This window comes from Geotrypetes seraphini, chromosome 4 (genome assembly GCF_902459505.1).
Source record: "Geotrypetes seraphini chromosome 4, aGeoSer1.1, whole genome shotgun sequence".
NCBI lineage: Eukaryota > Metazoa > Chordata > Amphibia > Gymnophiona > Dermophiidae > Geotrypetes > Geotrypetes seraphini.
In genome coordinates this window covers 226,220,931-226,247,213 of record NC_047087.1, presented here as the reverse complement: position 1 = coordinate 226,247,213, position 26,283 = coordinate 226,220,931, and the positions used below count along the sequence as shown (strand labels likewise).

General features: G+C 40.5%; 1 protein-coding gene across 4 annotated transcripts in view; it reads right to left on the bottom strand.

Annotated features, from left to right (window-relative positions):
• The window catches only part of KCNMA1 (potassium calcium-activated channel subfamily M alpha 1), a 1,372,671-nt gene that overhangs the window by 222,587 nt on the left and 1,123,801 nt on the right, over window positions 1-26,283 (bottom strand). For all 4 annotated transcript variants that reach the window (XM_033940852.1, XM_033940853.1, XM_033940854.1 and 1 more), the window contains 3 exons: window positions 20,561-20,687; window positions 13,195-13,419; window positions 9,208-9,400 (listed from right to left, as the gene is read on the bottom strand). In XM_033940852.1, the coding sequence (XP_033796743.1) occupies window positions 9,208-9,400; window positions 13,195-13,419; window positions 20,561-20,687 (545 nt within the window). The remainder of the gene's footprint in view (window positions 1-9,207; window positions 9,401-13,194; window positions 13,420-20,560; window positions 20,688-26,283) is intronic.

The window sequence follows — 26,283 nt, the reverse complement described above, 5'->3', positions numbered from 1 at the left end:
GTCGGTGAAACGCTGGCCTCCGTCGGTGTGCCGATCAGTTAAAGATAAGTGGCTTTATTCCTCTATCTATATCAATACACATGTGAAGCATAAGTTTCTTTGCTCACATCAATTCATTTTTGAAGGTTTTGCCTGTGAGGTTACCGTCTAACCACCTTGATATCCACGTTTTGTGGCGGTGGGAGGGCCTTTTCTGAGGCTTTTTCCTTCTTTTTGATTGAAAAGCGAGGTGACACCTGCTTCACTGTGTTCCAGCAAAACGTTATCTTTTTATGTCCTAACATTACAGCAGTCGACATATGCTAGGTACGCCACTGGTTTGTCTAAATCATGTCTTAAGCTACTGTAACAGCAAATTTGACTACAGTTTAATAAAAGGGCCCCTAAATTGTTTTAAGGCACACTAATGAACCAAATGAAAAATAATGAATCCATTTGTGTCATAAAATCATTCTTAGTGTAACAGCAATTTCTGTAGCTACCTATACTGGGTTTAGTGTGCTCTAAATTTGCCCTTGCTGTAACCAGCATAGAGAAAGTACACAATCAGTTTATAACATATGGGATGAGATATTTGTTTGTACAAACTGTTCTGCAGTTCATTGGGGGGCATTGTTGGGTTTTTTTTTTCCTCCCTGGTACAGTGCAGCACATTTCTGCTCTTACCCCTGCATTTTCATCCAGGTTTGTAAATGAGCCCTGTTAACTTATATAATTTGAGGGAGAGCGGGACTTGGGTTGGGTGTGATTGTATGTGATAATCTTAAGGTGACCAAACAGGTTGAAAACGTGACGGTGAAAGCTAGAAGGATGCTAGGGTGCATAAGAAGAGGTATGGCCAGTAGGAATAAAGAGGTATTGATGCCCTGTATAAGACTTTGATGAGACCTCATTTAGAATATTACAGTATGTACAATTCTGGACACTGCATCTTCAAAAAGAAATAAAGAGGATGGAGTTGGTCAAGAGGAAGGCTACTAAAATGGTGTGTGGTCTTCGTCATAAGGTGTATGGGGACAGACTTTAAGATCTCAATACGTATACTTTAGAGGAAAGGTGGGAGAGGAGAGATATGATAGAAACGTTTAAATACCTACGTGGCATAAATTCACGAGTCAAGTATTTTTCATTTGAAAGGAAGCTGTGGAATGAGAGGGCATAAGATAAAGTTAAGAGGTGACAGGCTCAAGAGTAATCCAAGGAAATACTTTTTTAAAGAAGGGGTGGTAGATGTGTGGAACAGTCTCCCGGAAGAGGGGGTGGAGACAGAGACTGTGTCTGAATTCACGAAAGCCTGGAATAGGCATGTGGGATCTCTTAGAGAGAGGAAGAGAAAATGGTTACTGCGGATGGGCAGACTAGATGGGCCACTTGGCCGTTATCTGCCATCATGTTTCTATGAGAGATGCTGAGACAGAGAAACAGAAAGCTATGCTTTACTGCTGACCACAGGAAAGTTGTTGCTATGCTACAATCAACTGCAATCTTACAAGATGCTGAACTTCGGGGGAAAAATGACCCCTTGAAAGCATGATAATTTAGTCTGATTGCTAGAGCTATTTTGAAAGCATAGGTGCAGTAAAATTATACTCTTCCTGCTCAGTTGTTTTACTTTTGAACATTTTTTTTTTCTTTTTTGTTAATATTCTATGATTTGCCCCTTGCAACTTCTTATCTTGTGGAGAGTGTGTGGCGCACGCTCCCACACTGCTCCTTGTGATCCTGCGGAAGTCACTTAATCCCACAAAAATATCTCTCTGTCTTACTGTTTTCAGCATCGGCCATCTTTGCCAATTAGAGTGCTAACAGATGCTGAGTAAATTTGGATACAGTGACAGGCATCCTCTTGCTATTCTTACCCTGACGCTGCTGTGTTCTGTTCTCTTTGTACAGGAGTCCACCACCCTGACGCAGCCATACAGCGAAACGTCAGCTAGCTTCACGTTGGTGGGAGCGGACCAGCAACGACCAGCAGGCGTTTCATCACGAAAATGTTCCCTGCCTAAGCTAAGTTTTGTACTTCACTGTTTTAAACATTTAGCTATAATAGCATTGGTGAATTGCTAGGCAGGAGGGGCCAATGAGGTTATTTCCCTGTCCAGTGCAGTTGTTGAGATAACTTACCGACAACGCACGAGGATCTGAGGCCCCTCCCCTGCATAAAGAATTCTTTATGGACTAAGTTTGTCTGAGATAAGTCTAGCGAAAGAATACGTCTCGCTGTTTCCATTTTTGAAGTTATTTAAAATGAGACAGAGAGGTATTTTTGTGAGATTGTCTCTCTGCATCCTATATATATTTTTCGATTGAAGTCACTTAATCCCCCATTGCCCCAGGTACATTAGATAGAGTGTGAGCCCACCAGGACAGGTAGGTAAAAAAGCTTTAATACCTGAATGTAAACCACATAAGTGGTATATAAATACTAAAATAAATAAATCTAGACCATCTGTTTGCATGACAGATAAAAAACAAATACTAATTTCATAGAGGTGTTTTCTCCCAAGAACTCCAGTCATACTCCTGAAATGCTTTTTGCTAACAGAATCGTGCTGGAAGGCAGGGCAGGACCCAGGATTATTTCTTTAAGCACTGGTAGAAGCAGTTGTGTGTCATCAGCTGGTTGTATGCCCCTGATGCAGCCTAGTTGGCCACATGTGGCCACTTCGGGCACCATTTCCTAGGAGCATTTATTAAAAACCATTTTTCTTCAAATGATCTGCTTCTTGTCTTCTTTCCAAGTTGGATCTAGTAAATCGGCTGCCTTGTTGTTTCCTTAAATATGCCACTATACTCCTAAGCCTAGAAGACAACTCAGATGCATCATCTCTTCCACAAGAAGTGGCGTAGTAAGGGTGAGCTGCACCCCTCCCCCTCCCTCTTCCCTGCCCCCTGCCGCACATGCGTCCCCCTTCCCTTTCCCTTTTTAACTTCTCCAGCATGAGCACGTTGGTGTCGGCTCACTCTTTGACATCCCTTCCTAGGCACAGGTCCCAGAAATGATGTCAGAGAGCGCGCCAATGCCGACACGAGAAGCAACCCTTGCGGAGGAAGTAAAATAGGTAAGGCGGTAGGCAAGTAGCACACATGCACAGCAAGGAAAGGAGCGGGGAGACGGAAAGGAGGAGGGGGTGTTGTGCCCTTAGGAAGACGGTGCCCAGGTTGGATCTCCGTCCTCTTCCTTACTACGTCACTGTCCACAAGGGTGGCTCTTACTCACTTTTCAGTGAGAGTTTACGGCGCAGCGCTCACACTTCTCCACATTCAGTTAGCGATGCCATTTTATAACATCTTTTTCCATTGGACCCCTGAGGAAAGTGTCTTACCGAATTACGGCCCGTGTTGGACCCGTAAACCCAAATGTGGACAGTGCTTTTAGTTTAGGTTGAAGAAATGAAACAAAGTTTTTGAACATTGCTTGTTTCCATCCCTTTTGCTTCACAAGGGTGGTCCACCATACCACAGATAGCTGCAAACTATTTCTCCTTAACTCTTGTTGGATCCACAAGATAGATCAATTATTTGATTTACAAACAGGTGAATCCCCTAAAATTCTATGCCTAGAAGAGCCTGAGCACAGAATGCTGACATCCTCTGCTTCCTTCAAAACTGCCCAGAAAACTGCATATTCTCATATAGCTGAAGAAGAAATGAGAAGAAGCAGCACCAGTTATTTATAAACAAACACTGAGCTTGCTTCAAGATACTGAAGGGAATAGACTTAGTAGATAAAGGCAGATTGTTCACCTTCTCCAAGGTAGGAAGAACGAGAGGGCACTCCCTAAAGCTGAAAGGGGATAGATTCCGTATAAACGTAAGGAAGTTCTTCTTCACCCAGAGAGTGGTAGACAACTGGAACGCTCTTCCAGAGTCTGTTATAGGGGAAAACACCCTCCAGGGATTCAAAACAAAGTTGGACAAGTTCCTGCTAAACTGGAACGTACGCAGGTGAGACTGGACTCATTTAGAGCATTGGTCTTTGACCTAACGGCCGCCGTGTGAGCGAACTGCTGGGTTAGATGGACCACTGGTCTGAACCAGCAGAGGCAATTTTTATGTTCTTATGTGAAGGAATAAGAATAAAATCCCTATTTCTGCAGACTATAGTACCTGAATGTAAACTTGTGGAGGGGCATAATCGAAAGGGATGTTTAAGTCCATTTACGTCCATCTCGCAAGTCGTCCAAAGTTAAAAAGAGCCTAAGACACATTTTTGAAAGAGACGTCCAACTTTTTTTTACTTTCGAAAATCATCTAATTATACATCCTGCCGATCAGATTGTCCAAGCCGCTAAATCGTCCATTTTTATACCACATTTCCATCCAACTTTCCGTCCTAGTCCAAAACGCCTAGAACAAGCCCTGTTGGACGTGGGAGGGGTCTGCAAAGTGATGGACTGAACACCCAGACATGGCACCTAAATAGTGGGGTACCTTACAGGGCACTGCTGTGAACTTCACAAAAAGGGTGCCATGGCTTCTCCTCACTACAGCTCCCTTATAGGTGATGGTGAGCCCCCAAACCACCTCCAGAATCCCCTAGACCCACTTATCTACCACCCCAATAGCCCTCATGGCTGCAGGAGCCACTTATATGCCAGTACAAAAGGGTTTTGGGGGTGTATAAGGGAGTGCACATGTTTCAGAATCAATGCAGTGATTACACGGGCTTATGGGCATGGGTCCTCCTCTCCATGGGTCCCTAATCCACCCCCAAGATCACTTAAGCCGCCTCTGGGCTGGACGACTAGGCTTTCCTATGCCACGCGGCCACGTGATGATGGTCTGGAGGTTGAAATTTAAAGTTGTGAATATATTTTTTATGGGGGTGGTGGGGAGTTGGTGATCACTGGGGTAGTGTGTGGGAGTCTGTGTTATGTGTTTGAAGTGCTTATCTGGTGAGTTTAGGTAGGTTTTTGTGACTTACATCATGTTTTATATGGTCTAAGTCACAATGTCCAAGTTCCGTCTAGGCTCTGTTGTTAAACTTTTGGTTATACATGCTGTACGACTAAGTCTAAGCCGGCCCACATCCTGCCCAATTCCCACCCTTAACACGCCTCCCGAAACACCCCGTTTAGCTTTGGACGTTGAGCGGCACTATGAAGGCCTAGGTTGTTTAGAAATACGTCCAAAACCCGGTTTTATTATTGGCACTTGATGTTTTTGAGAAATGTTCATCCAAGTGCCGACTTAGGCCGATTTTTGGATGTTTTTCTCTTTCGATTATGAGCCCCTTAGGATTTTCCTATAAAACTACCCATGATTCAGCACTGAGGGAATCCTGCAAAGTTTTCTGAATGCTATATTAGAAGTAATACTGGAGCACTTTAGAAAAGGCAGAGAATAGAGAGGGTCCCCCCCCCCCATCACAATCCACCTTCCAGAAGACTTCCCATTACAACCCTCAGCCCATGCCTTCCCATACTCTGCCTATGTGAACTCCGCCTTGTGCATGCTATCCCCTAATTTCTCTGTATGGGACACAAATTTGGGCACTGAAATTTGCATGCTGATAAAATATGTGCATACAAATCAATTACCTAACAAGCCATTAACTAGCCATAAATTGATGTCTACAATTATTGCAGTTAATTGGCATTAACTAGAGTTTGTGTGCATATCTTCCTGTGCACTTAAATCCCCTGGCCTGCAACTTGAAAGGGGGCATGGCCAGTTGCATGGGAGGAGCTTTTAAAAAATTTACATGTGGAGTTATAAAATACCAAGCCAAAAGTGGATCTTATTAACCTTCAAAAAATTATCAAAAAATAACAATAGTAAGACAATTTTATTAAATCAGTCCCAAAGATTTAGGAGGAAAAATCTCAGACAGGTTGCTAATACATACAATTCAGAAGGAATAGCTGTTCAATTGGAGCAACCGTGTTCTAATCATTGATCTTCCACCACCTCCATAAATCTTTAAACGTGCAAAATTGCAAATCTATACTATAGGTATATAATATTATTAATCCTTTTTTTTTGTAATTGTTTATTTATAACGAAAAACAGTACTGAGAAACAGCAGTAATGTGCAAAATTAATTAAATAGTCCAATAAATAATTTTTTATAAAAATAGTTTTTCTATAAGCTTTTTCAAAATTTATATTGTCTTTTCAAAACTCCTTATATAAAGGACTATATCTTATATTAGTGATTCTTACAGGCCCATTTCGCCTTGCTTCTTCAGAGAATCAATCCAAAAAGTTAGAGATATTCAGGTCTTTTCCTATCATTGCAGTCAAAAGCAGAAAAAATGTACTCATATACATTTAAAACTGTTTTGTAGGTTTTCAGACGTTATCTTCAAAGAATTTTAAATTCGCTGTCTCCTAGTCTTTGGAATTTTTGACAGAGTGAAAAATTAATCCACTTGAACCCGTTCTACTCCACTCAGGATTTTGTAGACTTCAATCATATCTCCTCTCAGCTGTCTCTTTTCCAAGCTAAAGAGCCCTAACCTTTTTAGTCTTTCCTCATACGAGAGGAGTTCCATCCCCTTTATCATCTTGGTCGCTCTTCTTTGAACCTTTTCTAGTGCCGCTATATCTTTCTTGAGATAAGGAGACCAGAAATGAATGCAATACGCCCAAGTAAGCAGTGTTCGAGATGTGCTACTTTTGTTTCACCCCCTGAAGATGTGCAAGCAAAACAGGGTACTCCTGTAGGGATTACAAATATTCACTGCGCATTTGCACAGAATAGTGGGTTCAGAATCTGTGGAATGGACAACAACAACTGAATTTGGCAAATGAGTTTCCAGCCCTTTTGGATGTTTTTTCAGCTTTGGATCAGATCATCTATATGAGCTATGTACTTTAAAACTTATCTATATGCATTTAGATTTTGTACTTTGCATAGCTGATTTGAACATATATACTATATGGACTGGACTTTATAGTCAGTGGTTGCCTTCCTGAGCAGCTGTTTTATACCTTGTTTATTTTATGAACTTTTCTACTTTTATTGTCCTGCTGTTGGATGGAAACTTGGATTACTGCAGGCTACTGGTGAAGTTTTTTTTAATGATATAAAGGCTCATTTGCTTTGATGAACTCCTTGACAAAGTGTGAGGTGTTTTTCTCCATCATGGTTTGTGTGTTGTTTGTTTTCCACTTTAGCAGAAGGAGATAAAACATTTTGTGTATTATGTGATTATATTTATCTCTTCCAGTGGGTTTTGGTAATTGAAATCACCCATTATTATACTGTTGCCCAGTTTCCAGCCTTCCTAATCTCTGAAAACATTTCTTCATCTGTCTGCTTATTTTGTCCAGGGGGACGGTAGTGTAACTCTACCTTTATATTCCTTCTCTTCACATATGGAATTTCTATCCATATGGATTCCACACTGCTATCTATGCCATGCAGAATGTTTATTTGATTTGATTCAATTCCCTCTTTTAACATACAGCGCAAATCCCCCCCTCCAATTTGATCTACTCCATCCTTGTGATATAATTTGTACCCAAGTAATACAGTGTCCCATTGATTGTCCTCCGTCCACCAGGTCTCTGAGATGCCTATTATATCTATCTCATCATTCAGTGTTATATACTCTCCTATTTTATTTTTTTTAGGCTTCTAGCATTTGTATACAGACACTTCAAATTGTGATTTTTTCCTTGTAACTATAGGCTGCTGAAAAGACAGGGAAAATTTGAGTCTTATATTCTGCCTTCCTCTTAAACCCTCCTGGCTTTCTTTCACCATTATTGATCATCAGATGATCAATATGATTAAGCAGGATTTTACAATCTTACAAATTTAAAAGCTGTAAAAGGATCATTGAATAAAGCATCATTTTTAGTCCTGGTTCATTCCTTATTCATGTCCACGCTTGATTATACAAATTCATTGTTGAATGGTATTACTAAACGTAAAATGAAGAAATTGCAAACGCTTCAGAATGTAACTATTAAGATGATTACAGGTAATGGTAGCTACTACCAGTATATTATCCTGTTTGTTTTAAGATTATTCTGATAGTCTTTAAAGTTTTGCAATCTGGGATACAAGTCACTTTGTCTAAATATTTAAAGAGTTGCAGTCTAGTAAGGTCTTTGCATTCCAGTCAGAAACATTTGTAAGTAGTCCCGGGAATACAAGTTGCTAAATTGGAAAGCACCAGGAAAGGGACTTTTTTAAATGTAGGCCTAATACTGTGGAATTTCCTTGTGCAAATGCTAAGAGACATCGTTGCCATGATTTATTCCAGCATTTTAGTAGATAATTAATTTGATTTTTATTAATAAAATATGGGTAAGTATGGAAAAATTGTGTAAATGTGGTATATCTTTGGGCTGCTTTGGGGTGGTTTTTGGGTGGAGCTTTTACTCAAATTCATGGAATTCCTTTCACAAATTTTTTTATACATTTTTATTGTAAATCACTTTATTTAATATATTGCAATATATACAATATATAAAATAAATGAACCTGTAAGCTGTATCTAGTTCAGTGTTTCTCAAACTGACACTTGTGGATCCCTTACCTAACCTAGTTTTAAGGATATTCACAAATACTGTATGTATAGATTTATTTGCATGCACTGCCTCCACTGAATGCAAATCTATCTTATGCATACAGTATTTATTGTGGCTACCAGACAGGCTAGGAGGTAGCAGGACTAGCTTTTGAAACACAGATCTACTACTTTCATAACATGAAAACCTATCCTCCCTTCCCCCCTTTTGCTATGCTGCTGTAGAGGTTTCTATTGTGGCTCAGAGCGCTGAATGCTCTGATACTGCTCCGACGCTCATAGGAATTTTATGAGCGTTGGAGCAACACGGTAGAAACCTCTACCACAGCTTAGTAAAAAAAAAAAAGGGGGGGGCTATGTTTTTAAGATTAATATTTATCATCATGTTAATTTTGTTTACTGAATTTACTATGTAGAATATATTTGTCACTCCAACTTTATCTAAACTTATGTTGTTATATACAAAATAAGGTTTTGGAAAGGTGAAAAACTTTATCAAACAAGCTATTCTTTAAGCAGAATAAATTATTTTCTTGCTCTTAAATATAGCTGAAAAATAATGTGCATGTCCCTTTAAAGCAATCTTAACACAATCAGCAGGTTTAAGTGTCAAGCAAGCTGATGTAACAACCTTTGAATCACTGAGTGAGGGATATTCTTCTTGCTAGTCCTTGTCCCCTGTAGGCACTGTAGAAAAGTATTATAGGGCAGCCCTTACCTTGGGAATTAGCCTGCAAGACCCCAATGCTGTCATCAAACTGCATAGATTTGATATTGAGTGACGCCAAGATGCACTCCTTGTCCTGCAGCGAAGTATCATCAATATTATTCTGATTGGCTGACAGGATAACACACATGTCGCAGAGGTTGATGTTGACAGCCCTTAAATCAGCCCGACTTAATGGCGTACCCTTCGGCAGACAGGAAAAAAAAAGTAGGGCAGGGAAAAAAAAAAGAGAAAAACAAATTAAAGATTGAGAAGGAGCTTTGGGAAATTATTTAACAAGAATCTTTTTTATGCTCTGACATTAAGCTGGTCTAACAATGTGCCAGGGAATAGGAGATGAGCGCTAATCTAAAGGGTAGCTGGTGCTGATGGCAGCATTTTCAGTTCAGTCTCAATACTCAGTCAAGTTATTACTAACAAAGAAGTTGGAAGAATAATGCCAGCATTCTACATCTCATCTGTAACTTGAAACTGCCTTGATTTAGGTCATCATCAAATGGCAGATGCTGGCTGCCAGGATAGAACACAGGGTATTGATGAAATATATCTTTCTTCCCGTTCCAAGATGGAAAGTTTTCAGCTATGCAGCACACAGGCTCACACTGATGGACAGTCAAAAATTTAAACAGAGAAGAGTAACATTTTTATTTTGACAAAAATATAACTAGATAGTTGCTATCAAAAATTCCTTGAAAGCTGGGTCAAATTGAATGATTTTTCTTTTATATATTGTCTGGTACTATCTGCACTCAATAGCAGAATGCTTGTGAGTGTGTGTGTAGATAGATAGATTAGATAAGCATGTTAAATGGCACTATTTGCCTTTACATAATAAGAAATATTTCAGCTCCAATTGTACTTCTGATTCGAGAAATTTAAACACCCTTGGTACACTATGAGGGGCATTTTTGATTGTGCATCTAAGTCTGACATTGTGTGTTTACCGCTAGACATCCAAAGTCGGATATGGAAAAACAGCTATTTTTGAAAGTCTTGGATGTCCAAATGTTTTTCTGAAACTCGCCTACTTGGATGTCTTGGCTGACAAAGACATCTAACTTTATGCAACATTTTCAACCACAGATGCGTCCAAGCTCCCAAATTCAGACCATTTGGACATAGGAGGTGCCAGCATTGTAATAGACTGGCCACACAGACATACCAACAGAGCAGTGGGCCGCTTTAGAGGGCAAAGCTGTGAACTTCACATAAAGGCTGCCACATGTACATCTCAATAAAACCCCTTATAATTTAGAGTGAGCCCTTCAAAACTTTCCCCAAACCTACTAAACCCATCTGTCTCCCACCCCAATAGCCATTATGGCTGCAATTGACATATATATGGAAGCAGGGTAGGATTTGGTGGGTTTTGTTGGCCTTACACTTTCCACCATAAATGTAGTGGCTAGAGTGTCTTATGGGCCTGGGTCCTCCTCTCTATGGCTTTGGCCAAGGACCCCTTTGGCTAGCCAACAATTATGTTCAGTAAAAAAAAAGAAGTGCACTTCTGGTTTTATTTCTTCAGTGTTGGGGTACTGGGTGCTGAGTTTAATTTCTTGGGGTTCCCATTTTGATTTGGTCTTTATATTTTTATTTCTATTTGCAGTCCCTTGTTCTGTATTTGGTGACAGTCTGTCTGTGTTTTGTGCATGAAGAAATCATCTCCTTTAAAGCTGTTTTATGTGTGGTAATAATGGCAGCTGGGAAGATTGAAGGAGGAAGGCAGTTAAGAAAGAGAGTGGGGGGCCCCCTCCTTAATTTCTGCCTTGGGCCCCAGCATTTCTAAAACTTACCCTGTCCTCTCCCTAAAAGTGAAACTGGAAAAGGATGCCAAATTCTATGACAGCTTCAGACATTCTTAACAGAAAAGAAAACAAGTTTGAGGAATAACCTAGTAGTTAGTGCAGTGGACTGTAAACCAAGGGATACAGATTGAAATGCTAGTTCAACTTCTTTTTTTCCAATTGTGAACCCTTCAGAAAAATAAAAAAATACCTACTGTACCTAAATATGCATAAGAACCTGCAAGCCTGAAGGCTATTGAGGTGGTATATATTCAAGTATGGTAGGTACTTTTCTGCTTCTAGAGGGCTCACAATTAAGGGCTCCTTTTACTAAGGTGCGCTAGCATTTTTAGCGCACGCAGGATTTTAGCATGTGCTAAACCCGTGCTACGCTTCTAGAACTGGGATTCGCTGGGAGAAAATCATTGAAGCAGTAGCTCATATTGAAAAATAATCCCCTGATGCAGCCGTAGGGCGAAACAGGGCCTGTTGGGATATTTCTGAATTGATCAAATTTGAAACTGTTCAAAAGCGGCATATGGATACCGCTAAAACTGCAGCTGCGGTGATTTTGAGCTATCAGAAGGCAACAAGATAAGTGCTTACTTCTCTATAAAAGTTAGCTCATATTGAAAAATAATCCCCTGATGCAGCCGTAGGGCGAAACAGGGCCTGTTGGGATATTTCTGAATTGATCAAATTTGAAACTGTTCAAAAGCGGCATATGGATACCGCTAAAACTGCAGCTGCGGTGATTTTGAGCTATCAGAAGGCAACAAGATAAGTGCTTACTTCTCTATAAAAGTTAGCTCATATTGAAAAATAATCCCCTGATGCAGCCGTAGGGCGAAACAGGGCCTGTTGGGATATTTCTGAATTGATCAAATTTGAAACTGTTCAAAAGCGGCATATGGATACCGCTAAAACTGCAGCTGCGGTGATTTTGAGCTATCAGAAGGCAACAAGATAAGTGCTTACTTCTCTATAAAAATATAAAAGTTAGTAAAAAGTATAAAAGCTAATAAAACGTTAAAAAGCTGAAAATAAGAGCTAAGTGTAACGGTAAAATATAAGACCAAGGATGTATTTCTCTATGTCAATATTATTATTGGCATAGTTTGTTTCACAGGTTTTATCCTGGGAAACACTGAGGTCTTTACCGTTTTCACAAATGAAATAGCACTTGATTTCTGATAGCATTAATATATGAATATCATTTAGTGTGGCTATAAACTAATATTAGTCATAACTTTAAAAGTTTACTTGACTGAAAAAACTAAAAGATCTGAAATCAGCTTGAAAAACTGATTTAGAAAAATGTGCTGTGTTGTCAGATGATTCTGAAAACATTTTTTTGTTGCCTTGTGCTATTCTGCCACTACAGATTTTAAATGCATCTTCTGTATACTAATAAACACGTGTAAATTTCTAATGCTAACAAAGGTTTTATAATTATAATAATATCACAAGTAATTGGAAAAACTGCAGTAGATTAAATTATACCTTTTGGTGGAATTTGTTATGTCACATTTATAAAATGGAAAGCATAATTACTATTCAAAAAGGATATTATAATAAATTTAAAAAGATCTGGGGGCCATTGACAACTTACTGTAATGAGTAGATACCATTTTCTATTGAAAGTATATTTGCAAATGGGGGGAGGAGGTTGAATTAAAATTTTACTGTAGGTTTAATCAATAGAAAAGAATATTTATTTTGTATATTTTTGATTAATTGCTAAAGAAAAGGGTGGGTGGGGAGGGAATAAATTTATTTATTTGATGTTATACTAGAAAGAAATTCAAGTGATGTATTTAATTTTACATGTTTTATTATTTGTACACTTATTGTAAGATTAAGAAATGAATAAAGAATTAAAAAAAAAAGTAATATCTTAAACAATTCTTGTCATCACAAAACTCCAAACTTTTTTCAAATGCATGTATTCAGAAGATAAAGCTGCAACTACATTTGATATCAAATGATATTCATCTCTGCAAAGGGACCCTACAATGCTGCAAATTTCTTCTAATAAGGTCTCATAGGGCTCAATTCATACAAATACAGTGAAGGGAATGGTTAAGACCTGAGGCCTAGATTTAAACAAAAGAAAACCTAACATGAAAGTCAACAGGCTTTTGTCCATTTTGGTGTCGATGAATAGGCATCAATAATATTGCATTGGACTTACAGGCAAGATTGAAACCTTGGGGAAGTTGTGCAATGTTTCCCATTCACGCTTTAGGTATTCCAAAGCACCCACAAACACAATGGGCTTGAGTTCATGATAGTGGAAGTTGCTAGCACGCAGAGGCATGACTAAATTTCGTAAGCCAATCAGTGCAGATGTAACATCTCCAAAAATACAAACGACCACATGACCACTTAAAACTGTCATGGCAGCTTCACTTCGAGTCTAAAGCAAAAAGAAAGGAGAGGGAATAAAGATGTTATAGAAATATTTAAATCCTGTGCAAATAGAATTTTAGAGCAGAAAAGAACTAATGCATGAAAATTATAATGCTTAATTTAAAAGCCTATATTTTAAGATAATAATTTTAACATTAATCTTGTCCATTAAAATAGCCACCTATAGTCAAAATCATAGGCACAATCAGACCTGACTAAAAATGTTATACGTACATGCATACATTGCAATTACAAGAAACATTTGTGACTTGATCATATGTATTCCAAAATGTAAATTACAGTTCTACACTTCTCCCTCGTTATTCGCGGGGGATAGGGGCAGAGCCGGTCCGCGAATGGCGAAAAACTACGAATATCCGGCTCTGACCCACCCCCACCTCCCTTCCACCTTCCCCCAGCATCCCGGCCTTACCTGGTGGTCTAGCTGGTTTTCGGGGCAGGAGCGATCTTCCTACGCTCCTGCCCCGTGCAGATAGCCATTAAGAAATGGCTGTGGGGAGTTCCCGTAGTCTCTCATAGTTTTCCCTCCCCCCCAAAAAAAAAAAATCGCGATTATGTGAAATTGCGAGTAGGGAAACCGTGAATGGGGAGGGGGAAGTGTATATCAGAGCAGCAAACACCACAAATCAGACTAGTACTGGAAGTATGCAATTTGTTATAGACAAATACCCAACGTGACCACATTTCTCCTTAAAAGGCTATGTCAGGGATAGAAATAAAGGGGAGTAAAAGCGAACCTTCCCCAATAGCAAAAGTCTTATCATCCAATCCCAAATAAGATGGGGTGCCAAAAAGTTCTCAGCCCAGCCAACCAACTTCCTAAATTCTGAGCATTATTTTGCCATGTAAGCTGAACATTTTATTAAGTGCCAATTTGCAGAAATGTAATTCTATGTTTTGCCATTGTTTCAGATCGTTGATTGAACCATATCCACATCATTCTCTTCTAGGTTGGGCCTAGAACTTTTCAGCACCCCTTCGTAATATCCAAGATGAGGTAAATCCACTGACTTTTAGCGGAAAAGTAGGGGATTTGCCTCTTCTTGGATATTATTTGGGGTTGGATGATAGATTTTTGCTATTGGGGAAGGTTTGCTTTTATTCCCCTTTAGCTCTACCCCTGGGGCAGCCTTTTAAGGTGAAGAAGCATGGCCATATTGGGCTTTTGGTTATAATAAATTGCACACTTCTAGACCTGCTGGACTGCTTTGTGTTGTTTGCTGCTAGATCAGGCACACTCACATACCTCAATGACATAAAAAATTGGAAGTTATCTGCATATGTGGTAGACACTATTTATAGAATATGGGGATTAGAGTGAATTCTATAATGACATCTGGACAGGTACCATTATAGAATACTAGCATAAGCTGGCAGTGACTAGTAAATGTGCGTCCAGCGGTTAAAAACTAAATGCAAGACTGCTGTGATTCAACTAAATAGGATATATCATGCATCAACAAACTCTCCCAAGTGAAAAATAAACTAGGAGGTTGAAGTATCATATAAGGGCTAAGTTATTTCAGGTCCTTATCCTGGATTAATGCAAATGCGATATAGGGCTCCTTTTACGAAGGCATGTTAGGGCCTTAACGTGCAGAATAGCGCATGCTAAAATGCCGTGTGCACTAGCTGCTACCACCTCCTCTTGAGCAGGTGGTAGTTATTCAGCTAGTGCGTGCTATCCGGTGCATGCGCTAAAAACGCTAGTGCATCTTCGTAAAAGGAACCCATAATTATTTACTTCAAACCTCCTTCCCACCCTTTAATCTGTACTTTATTTCTATCTAACTTAGGTTAAATCTATCTAAATTTGTAAAAAATTGCTTTATTTTTGTATGAAACACAAAAAACAAATAACAAAAAACTAACTAAAGCTCGCAAAGACTGACGACAAAGTTAGACAAGTTCCTGCTGAACCAGAAAGTACACAGGTAGGGCTAGACTTAGTCAGGGCACTTTGAACTATGGGCCGCTGCGGGAGCGGACTGCTTGGCACATGGACCACTGGTCTGACCCAGCAGCGGCAATTCTTATGTTCTTATGACTAAAATTGTGTATATGTCCAAAATCAATTGGAGAAGAAACAGCAACACTTATCTCAGCGGTCTTTGCCAGTGCCAGCATTGGTGAACATTCCAATACCCGACGCTCTACTTCATCCAGAGCATTTGAGCTATCAAACAGCCTTTATCGGAGGATAATCTAACTGCAGCTGAACTACACATTCTAGCACGTTGAAAGTTAGAATGTGCATAGCCCTTATATGATATTTCAACCTCCTAGTTTATTTTTCACTTGGGAGAGTTTGTTGATGAAATGGGGTACCATATGAATGGTCTCAATTGAAATAGGAGTCATGTGGTACATTTCGTTACAGATAAAATTGTGACACTAGTGTGTAAGAAATTTTTAGAAAAAGTTTTTGTGGATTATTCGAAATACTCCCTTTTTTTCTGATTGATGATATTTCATTGTGGGTTGGATACATTATGAAGTGATCCATGTGTGCTTTTCTGAAATATATTTTGAGGCTTTGTTTTCTAAGAAGTATGTTCTTGAGCCCCCCCCCCCATGAGAGTGTATAATTCTTTTTTATTAGCAAACAAACAATTTAAATTAATGTGAATATCAGTGTTCCCTTCCCCCACTTTTTTAATAACTATTTTTTGGCACCTTTTATGACTTTGGTAGAGCTATTTCAGTGGCCATAGAACAAACTTGAACTGATTAAACTCTTTCTGATGATTCAGTTCAACAAATGACAGGCCCATTGCTTTAAATGTCAATATAGCAATCTAGGGTGTCCTCAGCAAAGTAAAATATCCTGAAGGGAAAAAGAAAGCAACCTTTATCCTAGAATTGTTTGCATGAGCCACAGATCAACAGTTATTGAATTTACATGCAATAGTGAAGGAAAGCAAAGGAAAACAGCTTGGAAGAGCTTTATATAAAGTGACAGTTCAAGTGATGATTGCAAATAGTGTCAGCTTTCAGGAGAAGTATGAGGTTTGTTTCCTATATTTTGGCAGCAGTACAACTACTTTCCATTCTGTCGTGTCCAACCCTTGGATACTCTGTAGACCAGTCCTCTCTATGCTTCCCTGTTTACCATGGCTTCTTTCAATTGCTTGATGTTCATTCCTGTGCCATTTGTGATGGTATCCAGCCTACAGGCTTTTGGTCTCCCCTGATTCCTTTTACCACTGACCATTCCAAGTAGCACCTCCTTTTCTAGTGAATTCGCTCTCATCACATGTGAGATAGCTCTACCAAAATAGGAAAAACTCTGCATTTATATGATCAAGAACATCTTTGTTGGTGATCCTAGTTATCCATGAGACTCGTAGAAGTCTTCTCCAGCACCACAACTTGAAAGCGTCAATTTTTGTTCTATCTGCTTTCATGAGTGTCTATGTCTTGAAGCCATATGTCACAATTGGGAACACAATGGTAGTGATCAGTTTTTGCTTAATGGTGACTGAGACATCCTTGAACTTATGGGCCATGCTCACCATGGCTGCACACGCCAGTGCTAATCGATACTTGATCTCTGCTGTCAAACCGCCACTGTGATCAATGAGGGACCCAAGCAAAACAAAGCTGTCAACCACTTCTATTTCTTCATTGTTGATTTTTATGTGGACTTTCTTGTTGACGGTATTCATGTACTTGGTCTTCTTGATATTTAGGTAAAGTCCCATCTTCTTGCTTTCTTCCTTCAGCTTCAGGATCAACTTCTTGAGGTCCTTCTCACTCTCTGCTGGGGCAATATCATCTGCATATCTCAGAATGCTGATGGTTCTTCCACCTATTTTCACCCCAGCACTTGAATCATCTAAGTCCAGCTTGTTCATGATTACTTCTGCATAGAGGTTGAAAAGAAAAGGAGAGAGGATGTATCCTTGTCTTGTGGAGAGTGTGGCGCAGTGGTTAAAAGCTATAGCCTCAGCACCCTGCTGCTCCTTGTAACCCTGGGTAAGTCACTTAATCCCCTTCATTGCCCCAGGTACATTAGATAGAGTGTGAGCCCACTGGGACAGACAGGGAAACATGCTTGAGTACCTGAATAAATTCATGTAAACCGTTCTGAGCTCCCCTGGGAGAATGGTATAGAAAATTGAATAAATAAATAAATAAATCTTGAACCATTCTATCTATCCATACCTGGTTCGCACTGTAGCTTCTTTGTAGTAAAGCGATTATTAACTTGATCAGGTGCACTATCATTCCTATCTCCTTCAGTGCTTCCCATAGCTTATCATGCTCAACACAATCAAAAGCCTTGGTATAATCAATGAAGCACAGGTAGAGCTTCTTCTGGTACTCCCTCACCTTTTCTATAAACTACCTCAAATTTGTGATGTGATCACGTGTCCCTCTGTCCTTACAAAATCCAGCTTGGGCGTCAGGAAGTTCTCGATCAAGGATGTTGCCGAAGCACCACTGGATGATCTTTAGAAGCACCTTGCTGGGTGTGGGGTATCAGGGCGATTATTGGTACAGTCACTGGTGTCACCTTTCTTCAGCAGTGGGATAAAAACTTATCTTTTCCAGTCCTTAGGCCATGTGCAGGTCCTCCAGATCTTCTGGCATAGTACAGCAGTAGGGACACATAAATTGCAGATATGCCATTCTAAATATAAATACTTTGTGATAAACCTTCCAAATATTTCCAGGTGAGATACTTCACTTGGAGGAACATTTTCAATAGGACATCTAAGTCCAACTTGGATATTTTGAGAAAAGCATCCAAATATCGGATGGAGAAAATGTCCATTTTCGAAACTGCAAGATGTCACTTTTATTTTTCAACAATGACTTATCTAGATATTTTGGCCCTTAGTGCATCTATCTTTTTGGTCATCCATTGAACACAAAAACGTCCAAATGCAAAATGTCAAAACCAAGCCATTTGTAAGTAGGCAGGGGCCACCATCTGTACTAGACTGGCCACACAGACATGCTAATAGAGCATGTGAACTTCACCTAAAGAGTACCAAGTACACATCTCACCAGAACCCCCTTACATTGTATGCTGTACCCTCCAAAACACTCCCCAAACCTACTGGACTCACCTATCTACCACCCCAATAGCCCTTATGGCTAAAGTTGTCACTTATACTGTATGTCAGTACAGTAGGTTTTGGCAGGTATTGGTGGGCTCACACTTTCTTCCACAAATGTTCTAGTGGTGGGATATGTGCCTGGGTCCCCTTCTCTGGAGTCCACTGCACTGCCCACCAGGCTACTCCAGACACCTGCTTGCTGCAGTACTAGGACTGGTCATGCTATCTGCAGTTGTTGTAGAGACAGATATGTACTGTTTCATTCAGACCTTTGGGAGGTGGGAGGGGTGTGACCACTGGAGGAGTAGAGGGGCATGTCTTCATTCTTCCAGTAGCTATCTGGTCAGTTTGGGCACCATTGTGGTTGAGGAAATGGCAGAGGGGATGACAGTAGGAGAGATGGTGATCAGTAAACGAGTAGGGATGAGATCAGAGGAACAGGTAGTGGGTTTGGAGGAAGAAAGAAAATGTGCAGTTTCATCCACAGTAATTAGAAAGAAGGAAGAAAAGGAACAGGGGACGATGGAGGGTTAGAAGGGCAGATGGGAGGAGAGAGAGGCAGAGGCGATTCGATTGAGAACTCAAGGCTAATCTTGTGAATCTTGTCATGGAAGTATTCAGTCATAGTTTGGGGAGAAAGAGAAGGAGGAGTCAGGGCACTTTGAGTAGAGAGTTGAGTGCGGCAAAGAGACAGCGAGGGTTGGATCCAAAAGAATCATTCAAGCAGATGAAGTAGTCTTGTACAGCGGCTATAGAAGGTTAGAGAGAAGCATAGAGACCCAATTACGGTGTGGGAAGGAGTAAGGAGAGACCTGACTTGACCCAACCATGGAAGGAGGGAGGAAGGTAGGAGAGAGAGGGACCCAACAAGTGGGAAGGGGGGAGGGGAGGAGAGAGAGAGTGAAACCTGACTCTGGGAGGGTGAGGAGGAGAGAGAGAAAAAAAAATAGAGAGAGAGACAGACAGATCTGATCATGGGGAGAGGAAGAGAGATACTAACAACAGGGGGTGGGAGGAAGGAAGGAAAGATACTTGACCATGGCAGGGAAGTAGGGATGGAGGAAGAGAAAGCGAGAGAAAGCCGACCGGGGGATGGAGAAGAGAGAAAGATACCCAACCACAGGAAGGAGGGAGAGTTTAGGAACACAGGAAGATTTGCTGGGAGAAAGAAGTGCAGGTGGGTGCAGGGTGATAGGGAAATAGAGATGGAAAAACAAGGGAGATTGTGACAGAGGAGGGAAGGAGAGAAATGGTGAGCATGGAGAGGTGGGGGTGGGGGAGAGAGGGAGGGGAGGGAAGAGAAGGGAAAAGAGGGTACCCATGAAAGTGAAAGGAAAATGAAGGGAAGGGAGATGATGGTGCCCATAAATGGCAGGGAAGGGAGAGATGGAAACTAGACAGATTTGAAAAGGATGAAGCTAAATAGAAGAAAAGTTGATTGTGAAAGTTGGAAAAAAGAAACTCAGGTTGGCATGAGAAAATAAAGAAGAGAAAAAGAAAAAAGAGTAAATAGAGCACAGGGAAGCAAAACCAGGGATTCAGAACAAAATGATTAAAAAGATAAAATAATCAGATAACAAGGGTAAGATAAACGATTCTATTTTTAGTTTAGTAAGGGTGGTAATGGGATTTGATATACCACCTTTTTCTGGGACAATTGAACTGAAATGTGTCAGTTTTGAAAACATGCGTCTGCTATGTATATATTGCACTATACAGAAGGCAATGTGAGGGAGCACTTTATGTAATTAATCATGCATTTAAAAATTTTAATCGAATTATAGCCCTATCATTTACTGATAACAGTATGAACTCTTTCAAGAGAGTGCACACTATTTGCAAAGAGGACAACCATTGTACATGCACAAACCACTGCACAAGCTCACATGGTGTGTCCTCTTTCAAAAGAGTGCACACTCAATGGATCATGAAGAAAAAAATGGCCAAACAAAAATTAATAAAACAAACATTTCCTGAAAGAACATGGGAAATGATACAAAACAAAAATCTTCTAGACAACTCATCCCTAATGAAAACCTGCCATTCTGAGACACTCACCAGAATAACTTTCTCCATTTCCTTGGCTGGACACCAGTGAAACATCCCCGTCGAGTCATATTTTTTCACGCTGCTGGAGTCCATATTGTCAATCTGATCATTGCCAGACATTAACAAGGGATCATGCCTATAGAGAAAGATTTTTAAAAAAGGAAACAGCATAAACCAGTACAGTTATCAATCAAGGGCAAGCAGACACTCCAATTTGCATTCGGTTCAGAATAACTTGGAACTAAACCTGATTTATATTAAAAGATATACAGTATATATATAAAAATAACATCTCACGCTAAACTATAACAGGAAAGATTCCCTCTCACTAAGTGGGATACATTATTTATATGCACTTTCCAAGCTTTCAAAAGCATTAATAAGCCCTTCTATAGCAAAACAGTTTCCAGTCACTTTCTGACTGCAATAAACATCATTGCAAACATTAAAAAAAAAAAAAAAATCAAACAACTTGCTATTTACATCAGCAATGGAACTGAAAAAATGGAAACAGAGAATAGGCTGGCATGAGGAAGGAAAGCTAATTGCTCATTTCTACAAATATGACTTTTGACATAATGCTCCACATGGTAAAAGATTTAACAGGCTACACTCAAACTATTTTAGCAATTTGCCTAATCATATTTTTCTTTCTCAAATCGAAGGTCCTTGAAGATTCAGCAATATGTCTCTTTAGAGAAGGCTGGCTTATAAACATCCATATTTTCAATGCATGTAATACAAAAAGGCACTTTTTCTGGGACACCCATATCTTGCAGTAACCTTGAATGGATAATGGTCCTGTAGCCACTGCAATTCTAACAATGGATATTCCAAAAAAGGAGAATGGAAAAAAAGAAATAAAACCCAGATCGTTTAGAAACAGAGAAACATGACATCAGATAAAGGATGAATGGCCAATCCAGTCTGTCCATCCACAGCATCCGCTATCTTCTCTCCCTAAGAGATCCCACATGCCTGTCCCGTGCTATCTTGAATTCAGATACAGTCTTCCTCTCAACCGTGAGACTATTCCACACATTGAATAAATAAATAAATCTACCACCCTTTCTGTAAAGAAGTATTTTCTTACATTACTCCTGAGTCTATCATCTCTTAAACTTCATCCTATGCCCTCTCCTTCTGGAGTTTTCTTTCATTTGAAAAAGACTCACCTCCTGTACATTAATGCCACAGAGATATTTAAACATCTCTGTTATATCCCCTCTCTCCTGTCTTTCTTCTAGAGTACATCACAAACACTAATCACCTTATTGTCAACATACTAATAAATGCATCAAATGGTCACACACACGATAACCCTGGGCTTCAAAGTGAACGCTCAGATCCATAACCGAAACTTTAGTGAAAAATCACAGAGCCAGTTATTATAGAGACCATCATAGCTGGTTCACTGTCTCCGCAACCTGCTATTTAGAAACAATGGATATTAAGGTCTCTAAGGTCCTTTTACTAAGGTGCGCTAACCGATTAGCACGCGCTAAATGCTAACATGCACATGTTAATCTATGGATGCGTTAGCATTTAGCACGCGCTAATCGGTTAGCGCACCTTAGTAAAAGAGGGGGTAAGTCTGTCTCCATATGATTTATCTCAAAAAGAGCCCAAAATATATGGAGTGCGATACTTGAAAGACACACATACACACACACACACAAAAAAAATAAATTACCAGAGGGCTATCCTCACTGAATGCATACACAAATTAATACTAGATAACATTATAATTTATTTTTTTTAATGTGACGTGAATCTTCAGTGTGAGGTGGTAAGCTTTAAGGAGCAACAACCTAAAAGGGCATAAAGCTCCAATGCTTTACTAGGCCCAAAATAGACCAATGTGAGACTGTTTCACACTGTTTAGGCCGCACACCATCATAGGATTTTACTTGTGTGCATGTGCAAAAATTATGAATGGGAAATAAGTGAGTCAGAAGTAATCAATAATAGGCCACGGCCTGCAATACAAAAACCCTAACCAGCTTCATAAACCTGTGTGTGTTGGGGAGGGGAGGGGGTAAATTGCCATGAGAAGAGCCCCCTAGAAATGTCAGCCAAAGTATTGGGAAACATAAATAATTGTCAAAAAGAGTGCTAAACTTAAGTTAGTAAAAAGATGCATCCTCAATTCCACCAGGAAGACCAACGTGTTAAGTTGCAATTAAAGCCTCCTTTGGTATTTGAGACAATTCTGGTTGAAACCAGTTTGGTTTCAGGGAAAGAAAACCCCTTCTTCAGGAACATTGAAAGACATAAAGCGGACATGCAGAAATTGACACACTGCCGCTCTGCATGAAGACTCTCATTTCCGGCTGAGGGGATGAAATGCTAGAGAGAACACAACGTTAAAAAACAAGCTCCAACATCGCTCCACGTATATCCAACGTGAAATCAATTACTTGCTGACATACTAACAACGTATTTGCCTGCAGGGCATACAAATTGTGTCCTTAATATGCGTCCTTAAAATACGTACTTAATATACGTGCTTAGTAAACGTACTTTTTCTTAATATACGTATGTTCAGGAGAAAAAAGACAAAAACAGAGTCTCGTAAAGGCATACAAAGAGAGTCTTTCATAACTACAGCTTAACTGATGGTATTCCGTTCAATAAAGTCATTTAATCCATGAGGTTTGACTGTATTTAGTTCAAATATCCAAAATTGCTCCCGCAATCGTAAGCAAGCCATCTAGCCACCTTTAAATGTGCTAGGAATTTGTTCAATGGCTAACCATCTAAGATCCTGGAAGAGCATAAGAACATAAGAATAGCCTTACTGAGTCAGACCATCTGGGACCATCCAGCCCAGTATCCCATCTTCACAAAGGCCAATCCAAGTCACAAGTACCTGGCAAAAACCAATTAGTAGCAGCATTTCCGGTATTTTTTTTTTTGTGTGTGTGTGTGTCTTTCAAGTATCACATTCCTTATGATTTATGACAAAAAACACTAACCAATTTTGTAGCAGCCCTCTGAATTGACTCCATCCTATTTTTATCTTCTTGAAGATGTGGTCTTCAAAATTGCACAAAATATTCCAAATTAGGCCTCACCAGAGATTTATACAATAGCATTAGCACCTCCCTTTTCCTATTGGCCATTCCTCTCCTTATGCACCTAAGCATCTTCCTGGCTTTGACCGTTACCCTTTCTACCTGTTTTGCCACACTGAGATCATCAGACACAATCACCCCCAAGTCCCGCTCTTCTTCCCTGCACAGAAGTACTTCACCTCCTATACTGTACCGTTCTCCTGGATTTTTGCAGCCCAGGTGCATGACCCTGCATTTTTTAGCATTAAATCTTAGTTGCCAATTCTTCATGTTTCACCAAATCCCACCTCATGATATTCATGCCCTCCAGGTGTCTACTCTATTACAAAGCTTGGTATTATCCTCAAAAAGACAAACTTTGACAGACAGTCCTTCCATAATGTCACTCATAAAAATGTTAAATAGAGTTGGCTTCCACATGGCAAATGCTCTGATGCCCATTGAATCCCTATGGGCATTGGAGTGATTACTGCAACCCACCACAATAATCACCTTTGTAAAAAGAGACCTACATGGAAAAGTGAAACTGGATCCAACCTGGTTGGAAAAGTTAACCCCACCCCCTTTTTATGAAGCAGCGTTAGGGTTTTTGTATCGCAGGCCATGGCAGTAAAAGCTCCAATGCTCATAGGAATTATATGAGCATCGGAGCTTCTACTGCCACGGCCCGCGATACAAAAACCCTAACGCTGCTTCATAAAAGTGTGTATGCTGGGGGGAGGGGTAAATTGCCAAGAAACAAACCAAAAAAATATACATTTTAAAAACAGGAATGAAACAAGTTATTTTCCATTTTTCTGTATTTTGTAGTATAGAAGGAAACACATTTTTGTTTTGCACAACTTACAGAGACTGACTTAGAGGTTTTAATTTCAGTTTTTATATGCCTGTTAGCTTCTAATTTGCGGCTCTTTATTCTATATTGAGTGAGAATCTATCCATGTTCTGCATGTATTACTGAAATGAAGGATTCTGTTAGCATGTAGTTCCTGTGTAGGGATCTATAAGCACCCAGCTTGTTCTGGTTCCCAGTTGTAGCTATATTGGTGCTCTGGGGGTCTGGCATAATATTTACAGAGCTGCCCTACATGCTAAGATAAAGAAAGGGAAGCTAAGGGCTCCTATTATTAAGCTGCGGTAGCGTTTTTACCGCGTGCTTCAGATTAGCGCGCGCTGCCCCCCCCCCCCCCCCCGCGCTACATGTAGAAACTAATGCCAGCTCAATGGAGATGTTAGCATCTAGCGCACGGAGCATTGCAATGTGCACTAAAACCGCTAGCACAGCTTAGTAAAAGGAGCCCTAAGTTAAAAGAAGAGTTTTGAGATAACAGGAAGAAAAGGAGAAATGGTTCTCTTTAGTTCTTCTCATCCATCCCTGTTGTCATCAGTACAAATAGTGGTGTTTTGTTTTTTTTGTTAATGGCCATGAGATTGAGATGTGCCAGAACGTGGAACGCAGTGGAAGGGGCTCGTAGTGAGGCGAGGTAGAGTGAGGTGGGGCAGGAGCACATACTAAAATCTCTCTCTCAAAAACTGGTCCCACTTGGCAGCTGTGGGAAAGACTTGACCAGACAAAATATTATTTTTAATTTAGGACAAATAACTCAGCCCCTCCTTTACTAATGTGTAGAATGGGTTTTAGTGCCGGCAGCGGCGGTAATTTCTCCAATGCTCATAGAATTTCTATGAGCGTCGGAACAGCTACCACCACTGCTGGCGCTAAAACCCTTTCTATGTGTTAGTAAAGGAGGGAGGGAGTTATTAGCCTAAATTAAAAATTCGGTATATCCAATTAAAGATAATTGGTTAGGTCAAGCCATACAAATGTTGGCTAAAAGGTAACTGGATAAGTTGTTTGTCTTTATCTGGTTGAATTCAGTGGTATAGGCTTAATAAGTATCTTCCATAATCTGATAATGTGCTGGGGCATGGTCTAAGGTCGCTATTGCGGAGCGGCCAGCAGCAGCAGGAGCAGGAGCGCTTCCTCTTGCTGCCAAAGAGGATTGAGGCCTAAGGAGCAGGAGGGACCAGGCACCCCTCCTGCTCCTGAAGATGGATCCTGGGGGCCTAAGGAGCAGGAGGGACTGGGCACCCTTCCTGCTCCCAACATTTGTAAGGTATGCGGGGAAGGTAAGCAGGGCCTGGCCTGGGATAGGCTGGTCATGCATCCTGTGGGGCCAGTCGGGGGTGTGGCGGTTGAGCCAGTGGGGCCTGTGGCAGGAGGGAGGCCAACGGAGCAGGAGGAACTGAGCACCCCTCTTGCTCCCAACTTTTATGTATGGGGTATGGGGGGGGGGTGTTGGGCCAGTGGGTGGGGTATTCTCTCAGGCTCCCCTGACTCTCCTGCTCTCTACTGCCATTCCCCACAGTGCAGCCCCACTTTAAAATCACGGGCTCACACCGCGGGGAAGGGCGGCAGAGAGCAGGAGAGTCAGGGGAGCCAGCGTTGGGGCAAGTAGGCAGGAGAAATCTGGGCAGAGCCCTGACAGCAGTGACAGGAGGCTACTTCTCCTGTCACTACTGTCAGGGTCTGCGCATGAGCGAGGATCGCACATGTGCGATCCCTGCTCACAAATGGGAGCATTCCTCCGATCGCCCCCATTTGAATATGACTGATTTGTGAATCAGTCGGACCTGCCTGAATCGGAAACGGAT